General features: G+C 37.4%; 1 protein-coding gene across 1 annotated transcript; it reads right to left on the reverse strand.

Moving 5' to 3' along the window:
- Nucleotides 1-310: 310 nt before the first annotated feature.
- Nucleotides 311-9166, reverse strand: LOC114398789 (transcription factor MYB25-like). The gene is made up of 2 exons (XM_028360937.1): nt 8804-9166; nt 311-6249 (listed from the first exon to the last, which is right to left on the reverse strand). The coding sequence occupies exons 1-2, from the start codon at nt 9102-9104 to the stop codon at nt 5351-5353; spliced, it is 1200 nt and encodes a 399-aa protein (XP_028216738.1). The 5' UTR covers nt 9105-9166; the 3' UTR covers nt 311-5350.
- Nucleotides 9167-9684: the final 518 nt, after the last annotated feature.

A 9684-nucleotide genomic window follows, 5' to 3' on the forward strand; every position in this document is an offset into this window, starting at 1 on the left:
TAATCGACCTAGATTGATTTTTTTTTTCAGTGAAGGGTCAAGTTAACTTACTTTTCTGAGAGGTTCATGATGAGAGCCGACGCAGCTTTTGAGTTTTGACACCTCTATTATGAATGTTAGGAACAAAATGTTATTCGTGTTATAAGTGAATCACGTTGCTGATGTTATCATGTATATAAATAAATCGACAGGATAAAATGTCAAGAAAATAATAACTGAAATATTCCTGTACTAAATCAAATTGGTAATTTGGTATACATATTTTCAGATTATAGTTACCAAGATGTAATTCAAGAACTCTGCAAGTCAATGAAAGCCAAAAATAGCTACTCGTTCTACACGGTGCCTTGACTGTAGTGAAACAAACTTCTACCATCTATGATCTATCTATCCACCCACCACAAAATGCCACAAAGTAAGATTGAAATCCACTTGCACATCAAAATAAAAAATAAAAAATCCAATTGAGGAATTTTAAGTTAGAGTCAGACTTCCGCAGGCACTGCATAATGTTGCCTAGCCATCTTTGTTGACAACACTTCTTGGATCGCACCCAAAAACATGCCATGTCCCTCCTCAAATTGCCCATAGCCATTCTTTAGATCTTCTCGTAAGAAGTTTGCTTGCGAAGCAGTGGCAACTCCTTGAGATGCTGTCAAGTTTGCAGTATTCGCAGTTACTCCAGTACTACAATTCTCAAGGCCACTCTTGATCCAAGCTATATTGTTCATGTTGATAAATTGGTCCACATAACTAACAAATTTAAGCTGGTAGTTAAAACAGTTATAACAAACGTGACTGGTAGTTAAAACAATTGTAACAAAGTATTAAAATTAGTGAGTTGCCCATTTGTAAAAACCAGTATAAGTAGCTCAACTACTGTTTAGATTGAGAGTAATTCTTTTTTCAATTCTCTCTAAAAAAACTCTTTAATCTGAAACTCATCCTTAGAAAGAAATTATGATTTTTGTGTGTTTTCTGTGATACTTTGCACAACAAACTGGTGCGGTGAGTGTGGAACGATCAGTCATGACATCTGCAAAGTACAAGGTTGAAAAATTCACAGGCCAAAATGATTTTGGCTTATGGCGATTGAAGATGAGAGCATTGCTTGTTCATCAGGGTCTGAAGAAGCTTTGCAAGGTGAAACCGCTCTGATGTAAAGCTGGAGGAAAGAGATAAGAAGATCTTGATGGATAAGGCTCACAATGCAATCATCTTGAGTCTTTGAGACAAGGTACTAAGACATGTCTCGAAGGAGAAGACAACAGTTGGAATTTGGTCGAAACTATAAGGTTTGTATATGACTAAATCTCTAGTAAATCATCTTTATCTTAAACAAGCCTTATATTCAAGATGCAAGAAGGTAGAACTGTGGAATCTCAATTGAATGTCTTCAATAAACTGTTTCTTGATCTAGAAATATTGATGACGAAGATCAGGCCCTGTTACTATTGTGTGCTTTACCAAAGTCTTTCTCTCATTTTAAAGAAACCCTCTTGTATGGGAGAGAATCTTTGTCCCTGTTAGATGTTCAATCAGCCCTGAACTCAAAGGAATTGAATGAAAGAAATGAGCAAAAGGCTTTTGTGAGTGGTGAAGGTTTAATAGTCCAAGGGAAATGAACCAAGAAAGACAACCATCTTGAGAAGAAGAAATCAAAGTCGCAGTCTGAAAATAGTGGAAATGTGCCTAATATAAGATGTTACCACTGCAAAAAGGAAGGTCACACTTGAAGATTCTGACGTAGAATGGTTACAATTCTCATAAATCAAAGGAAGGAGGAAATGCAACGATAGTCCAAGATGGTTATGAATCTGTAGAAGCTTTAATGGTAGGCTCTATGAAATCTGATGGAGAATGGATTATGGATTCTGGGTGTTCGTTCCATATGACACCAAATAAGCCCTGGTTTGAGAAGTTCATTGAGCTACAGGGAGGGTTAGTGTTACTTGGAAACAATAAGCCATGTAAAATTCAAGGTATTGGATCAATCAGATTAAAATTGCATGATGGGATTGAAAAGATTATCAAAGATGTAAGATTTGTTCCTAATCATAAGAGAAATCTAATTTTACTTGGCGAATTAGACAAAAAAGGTTATTTGTTCAGAGGTGAAAATGACATATTGGAGGTTATGAAGGACTCAAGAATTATCACGAGGGGTGTGAGGAAGCATGACTTGTACTCATTGGAAGGAAAGGTAGTAGCTGGGTTAATAGCTTCAGGTTTTGTAAGAGACATGTCAAGAATTGAGTTGTGGCATAGAAGGTTGGGGCATGTGAGTGAAAGGGGTTTGGTGGAGCTCTCTAAACAAGGTATGCTATGTGGTGACAAAGTGGAGAAACTGAATTTCTGTGAACATTGTGTTTATGGTAAGACCTGTAAAGCAAAGTTTGGAGTTGGTCAACAAAGAACTAAAGGCATCTTGGATTTGATACATGCTGATCTATGGGGACCCTCTAGAACTCTATCTCATTCTCAAAACTAAGGATGAGGTTTATGAGACTTTCAAGAATTGGAAAACAATGATTAAGAATCAAACTGAAAGGAAAATCAAGAGGTTTTGTGCAGATAATGGTCTTGAATTCTGTTTTGATTTTTCCAGTGATTATTGCAGGAAGATAGGAATTGCTAGGCATAAATCAGTTGCTAGAACACCCCAGCAAAATGGCCTAGCAGAAAGGTTCAATAGAACCATACTTGAGAGGGTTAGATGCATGCTTTCAAGTGCAGTTGTCAAGACTTTTTGGGCATAAGTTGTGCCAACAGCTTGTTTCTTGATAAACAGATGTCCATTTATGGCCTTGAACATGAAAACACCAGAAGAAGTCTAGTCTAGTCATCCTCCAACCTATGACAGACTTAAAGTGTTTGGTTGTGTTGCCTATGCGCACATAAGGCAAGACAAGTTGGAACCCAGGGCCTTGAAGTGCATGTTTATAGGGTATGTAAAAGGTGTCAAAGGCTATAAGTTGTGGTGTGATGGACATAAGAAATGCATTATAAGTAGAGATGTGGTGTTCAATGAGTCTGAAATGGCCTATAAAACAGCATCAAATACTAACAAGGGACAATTGGATCCAGCTTCAGAAAAAACAATGTTTGAGGTGGAGCCTATTGATACAGCTCAGAGTAAACAAGATGACAACATACCACCTGAGGAAGAGTGTCTAGAAGGAACTCAACCTGATGTTGAAGATGAGACAAATGATTACTTGCTGGCTCGAGATAGGACCAGGAGACAGATCAAACCACCAAAAAAATTTGGTTATGCTGATCTGATGGTTTTCTCCCTTGTAGATACTAGTGAAGTTTGGGATGATGAGCCAAAAAGCTACAAGGCTGCAATGGCGAGTAAGGAAAAATTGAAATGGGGAAAAACTATGGATGAGGAAATGAAATCACTCCATGACAACCACACATGGGAGTTAGTGAAGAAACCAGCTGGTGCCAAGTTAGTAAGTCGTAAGTGGGTCTATAAGATGAAAGAGGGGATTTCGGGAGTTGAACAAGGAAGATTTAAGGCAAGGCTAGTTGCTAGAGACTTCAAACAGAGAGAAGACATTGATTACAATGATGTTTTCCTGCCAGTTGTAAAGCACATGTCTATAAGGATACTCTTAGCTATGGTTGCAAAGTTTGATTTGGAGCTAGAACAAAAGGATGTGAAGACAACTTTTTTTTATGGAGAGCTGGAAGAGGTTATCTACATGAGACAACCTGAAGGATATGAAGCAAAAGGCAAGAAAGATCATGCCTGTAAGTTGAACAAATCCTTCTTTAAGGATACTCTTAGCTATGGTTGCAAAGTTTGATTTGGAGCTAGAACAAATGGATGTGAAGATAGCTTTTTTTATGGAGAGCTGGAAGAGGTTATCTACATGTGACAACCTGAAGGATATGAAGCAAAAGGCAAGAAAGATCATGCCTGTAAGTTGAACAAATCCTTGTATGGTCTGAAACAATCTCCTAGACAATGGAATAAGAGATTTGATGATTTCATGTCAAGAATTAAGTTCAACAGAAGTAAGTATGATAGCTGTGTTTACTTCAAATTCATCACACCTAATACCTTTGTTTTCTTACTGTATTGATGATATCTTGCTAACAAGCAATGATAAGAGTGAGTTAACAAAGGTAAAGGATGAACTTAAAAGGGAGTTTGAAATGAAAGATTTAGGTGCTGCCAGTAAGATTTTGGGAATTGAGATCAAAAGGGACAGAAACAAGAAGTATTTGTTCCTATCTCAAGAGTCATACTGAAAGAAAGTGTTGACAAGTTTGGAATGTCTCGAGCTAAGCCAGTAACCTTATCTATATCCCAACAGTTCAAACTGAGCAATGATAAAGCACCTAGTTTAGAAGGAGACAAGCAATTTATGGCTAAAATTCCTTATGCAAATGCAATAGGCCCTTTGATGTATGCCATGGTGTAAACTCGACCTGATATAGCATACTCAGTGAGTTTGGTGAGTAGGTTCATGTATCCAGGGAAGGTGCATTGGCAAGCCTTGAAGTAGATTCTGAGATACATCAAAGATTCACTTGGGAAGGGTCTGGTTTATGGTGGAGCTGATAAGACCATTTACAATTCAGCTGCCATAGAAGGGTTTGTGGACTCCGATTATGTTGGCTGCCTTGGCACCAGGAAATCAATCATAGGATATATCTTTACTGCATTTGGAACTGCAATTAGCTAGAAAGCTAGTCTTCAGAAGGTGGTTGCATTGTCCAGTACTGAAACAAAGTATATTGCTTTGACAGAAGCTGTAAAAGAAGCACTGTGGTTAAGGGGAATTGGTCGAGAGCTGAAGCTGCAAGATCATGCTATCAATATCAATTGTGATAACCAAAGTGCTATTCACCTTTCAAAGAACCAGGTTTATCACGAAAGGACAAAGCATGTAGATGTGAAGTTACACTTTGTGTGAGAGACTATTGCTGAGGAGCTGTGTTGGTGAAGAAAGTCTCCACTTAGCATAATCCCTCTGATATGATCACTAAAGTTCTACCAAGCAGCAAGTTTTTCTACTGCCTGGACCTTATAAATTTGAAGAACGTTAGCTAGTCTGATGTCAAAAAGGGAGCAGCCACTTTGATCCTTGTCTAGTTATGTAACCAAGGTAGAGATTTGTTGATAAGTTGGTCCACATAACTAACAAATTTAAGCTGGTAGGTAAAACAGTTGTAACAAACTACTAAAATTAGTGAGCTGTCCATTTGTAAAAACCAGTATAATTAGCTCAACTAATGTTTAGATTGAGAGTGATTCTTTTTCAACTCTCTCTAGAAAACTCTTTGTAATCCGAAACTCATCCTTAGAAAGAAATTCAGATTTTTCTGTGTATCATTTTCTGTGATACTTTGGACAACAGTTCAAGTCCGTAGCTATAGAAAGAAATGCATGACTAGAGAAAGGTGACTCCAAATAGTCAACAAACTCGGGACCTAGAAGTGAACCATGCAAATGGCTTTCCCTCGAGTCTCCTGAACAGCAGCCATGACCACATTGTGATGGAACCATGGGCTCACAATCAATATTATCAAATAACTTGCAGGATCCTACGTCTGGTTTGGGGGATTGGATCAAAGGGCTCTGCCTTGGGAACATCTTTGAACATGATCCCATTGTTGGCCTGCCTGGAGAGTTATAAAAACTAAATGCACTAACACGTGCTACTGGTCGATGAAGAGTAGCATGTTCCTCCACTTTAGCATCATCTTTTGATGAAACCATGGGCTCACAATCAATATTATCAAATAACTTGCAGGGTCCTACGTCTGGTTTGGGGGATTGGATCAAAGGGCTCTGCCTTGGGAACATCTTTGAACATGACCCCATTGTTGGCCTGCCTGGAGAGTTATAAAAACTAAATGCACTAACACGTGCTACTGGTCGATGAAGAGTAGCATGTTCCTCCACTTTAGCATCATCTTTTGTTGGAGGTTTAGTTTCATCATTCATCATGACATTTCTGACTTCTGCAGGATTCAATGAATTGATATCCCCAATTGACATGGTTTCTTCAGAGGATGCTTTTGTTTTTTCAAAGTTACCAGTACCATCTTCGATCACATCAGCATGTGCTGGGACATATCTTCCCATTTCCATACGCTTGCGCGTCAGTGTAGAATTCCAGTGATTCTTGATTGCATTATCTGTTCTACCTGGAAGAAGCTTAGCAATTATTGCCCATTTGTTTCCATGGATTGCATGGGCTGAAACTATGATGTTATCCTCTTCCTCTGCAGAAATTGAATTCTCATTACTGTTAGATATTGATAATTGACAGTCAAGATATTTGTAATGACCGGCTAATCTGTCAATTAAATGACAACAAGTTTAGTTCAATAGAATATATAGCATACAATAGGAAAATTCACTGGTGGAAAGGAAAATACAAGTGTTACACAAGGTCTGATATGAACTTTCCAGAGTATGCAGCAGCAACTTTCAAGATTTTCTTTCATTAAATTCAAGTTTGTCACACACTCGCACATCAACACAACAACATGGATGCCTGCAAGCTTAAGCATAAATAATACAATTTCTTTTTCTTTTTCTTTAAAAAAGTTTCACGGGTATTCTAAACCAAGCATTAATTTTCAGAGACCACAAAATATCGTTTCATCGTGTATTCATGTTCCTGATTTCCATATTAATATGTTAGTTGATTTTTATTCCCGACCTAGTGCATGGCATGTGGATCTTTGGTTCACTTCCTCCTCCCTATTTATTGCCAAGACCACAAGGTGTCACTGATAAGTGATAACTCTTGAGCATTTCTTTTAATTTTATTTTATTATTCATCTCTATAATTAGTAGTTCTCAGGTAGGAAATTAGGAGTATATGACAAAAATGTTACTAATGTTATCCTTTTCAGAAATAAATGGCAAACTCTAAGAACAGCAAAGAAAAGAGGAAGGTCCATTGAGTTCTTTGACAATGGATCTTACTAAGAAGTGTTACCAGACATAAACTTCAAGAAGTTAGGAGTCTAGAGTTCATTGGTGTTCTGACCGCAAGTGACAGAATTGTAAACTTTGGATGGAAAAGTATGGATTTAATTTACAATCGTTGATTGGAAAATCAACATTTGATATTATGAAAAAATACATGCATTTTGTATAATAAACTACAAGGTTATTAAAATCTTCTCCCTTGATTTTCTGATCAGTGGTTATAACTTACAACCCTGCACTTTCCCCACTCCGTCAGTTTATAGTAGTTGAATATTCAATATAATATCAGTGGTTAAAATAGATAATATAATTTATAGCCTAATAACCACAATAACAAGTTACATAAGCAGTATAACACTCAACTGCGTGCTGGAGAACATTTATCTTATGATTCTATTCGTGACCAAAATCAAGTAAATATAAAGATGGCAAGAGTCACATTAAATGAATATTTAACAAGTAAAATGAACTAAATAACAACATTCAACTTCAACAATCCTTTAGAAAACTATCAGCCTTACCAAATAAAAAATGCTAAATAAAAAAAAATCCAACATGATAAACTGTAGCTACTAACCATAGTTTACCCAAAAATATAGCCAACATCTAGCAATTTGCAAGCTAGCTCAAGGCAAAAGGCACGGTCATTATATAGATAAACTGTGTCCACTGACCAAACTACCATAGTTTACCAACATGTATGTAAAGGTAAGACATAATGTACTAAGAAGCGTGGCTATCAGAAATAGTAACTAAAATGGTCACTATACAGGTTAAGGAGATAGTATGGAGCTGGAAAAGGTCTCACATCATGAGATGATAATATACATACAAAGTGGTTAAAGAAATACCAATAGTTATCAAAGTAGTGATGAAGCTAAAACTGATATGACACTGACACCACTCTGCCAGTTTCTGGAACTATTTTAATTTCTTCTTATTGCATAAGCTGGTTGAAATATAGTTGCAAACAATGAACATGCCCGAACAACAAGGAGAAAAACAGAAGATCAACCTCAACACCAGGAATAACATACAGCATTTTCAGCTGCCACTATCAATTTCTCTTCTGACTTCTCAGCACTTTTGAAACTATCATAAATCAAACATTAAATGAAAAATATATGACAAACAGACATTGGCTCCGAGATTATATCATACTTAATAGTTGCACTAATATACATAAAATTCTCAATTGTAAATAGGACAACTTTAAAGAGACAAAAATGCATTAGATATCTCCTTTCCACAAACACATTCTGTTACTATATTTAAAACATATCATGGTATTTTAGCATACAATGCAAATGATATATTAGTATATTGCTACCAGTTTATTCTATTTGTCAATCCCCTTAAAAGTCATTCTATGATCCATAACGTCTCTCCTCTACAACTTGTGTGGATAATAGCATTTTTTTCAATCAAACTTACCACATTGACTCAAATAAAGATAGTGAGACTGAGAGCGAGACTTCACTGTTTTGATCAAATGATTATACTAAACAGAACAATAGTTATTTGACACCCTCCCCCCCCTCAATTTTCCTTGAATATCTCTTGATAAACGGATATAAACATATCATCCCCAACTCCAAATGGAAATAAACAAAAAGACTGCAAAAGCACAAGCTACTAGAATCATTCAATCCAAAATAAACAAACAAATAACTAAAACCAAAAGCTATACAAATAAAGAGCACCATATCTATTATCTTATATATCTTTAAATTAAAAACACACACACTCATACATTTCTAACCTTATAACCTAATTCTAGAACAATTGACTTAAAATCAGTGTTATCAGTGTGAAACACGGAGATTAATTAATTACCAGTGAAGGGCTTGCGTTTCAAGCAAGGGTCAAGCTGATTACACCACCGGAGCCGGCACGACTTGCTGGAGCGTCCTGGCACTCCCCGCGCGATCATGCCCCAGTTCCTTGCCCCGAACTGCGCCACCAATCGGCTCAACAGCGCGTCCTCCTCCGGTGACCAAGGTCCCTTCACGCTTCCGGCAACCAAACCTTCAGCGGCCGAAGTCACTTCCGCGACGTCCTTCTCCTTGCCGCCGAGATCCTTCGCGGCGACGCCATTGCGGACGTTTTCTTCGGCGGAGCGGTCTTCTTCGGTCATGGCGGTTGTTGGTTTGGTTGTTTCGCTATCTGTTACTGACAGTTTATTTTCTTTTCTTTTTCTTTTTTCCGTTTTTTCTAACTAACTGCGATTTCGATTGGACCACACGCATAATATATCCGAAAATGACTTTTTTGTCCCCACGCTGTCAACGAAACGACGCAGTTTGAAAGAATGTGAAGATATGTTTGTGCGTGATGCGTCTGGGCAGTTTCGGAAACGCCTATTCCTTTGGTTGACTAAGAGTATTGTTTGTTGACTTCTGACACGTCAGATTGCGGGTTTTCGAAATGATGGTTAGTTGATCGTTATTTACCCTATTGCCATCCTGAACAACGGCCTTGGGAATTTGAATTTCGAATTTAATGGTATTTTCTAGATTACGAGTTTGCCCTTACAAATACGGACTTGGGCTTGACTTCCTAATTTGAATCCTACACCTTCCAAAAATGAGTTTGTTACGCTAGAATGTGGGTGCGGAGATATATGTAATGAATTTGTCGAGAAGAAAGGATATGAAAAATAATATTATGAGATCTGAATCCTCTCTTAAACCCCTGGAATTACTCCAACTCTGTCC

Source organism: Glycine soja, chromosome 2, assembly GCF_004193775.1.
Source record: "Glycine soja cultivar W05 chromosome 2, ASM419377v2, whole genome shotgun sequence".
Taxonomy (NCBI): domain Eukaryota; kingdom Viridiplantae; phylum Streptophyta; class Magnoliopsida; order Fabales; family Fabaceae; genus Glycine; species Glycine soja.

Bases quoted from the DNA above. Each gene is read 5' to 3' on its own strand.
- LOC114398789 (XM_028360937.1), bottom strand. From the start codon at position 9,104: ATGACCGAAGAAGACCGCTCCGCCGAAGAAAACGTCCGCAATGGCGTC. The intron at 6,250-8,803 runs GTAATTAATTAA...CAATTTCTGCAG, and splicing joins GAAACGCAAGCCCTTCACTG to AGGAAGAGGATAACATCATA.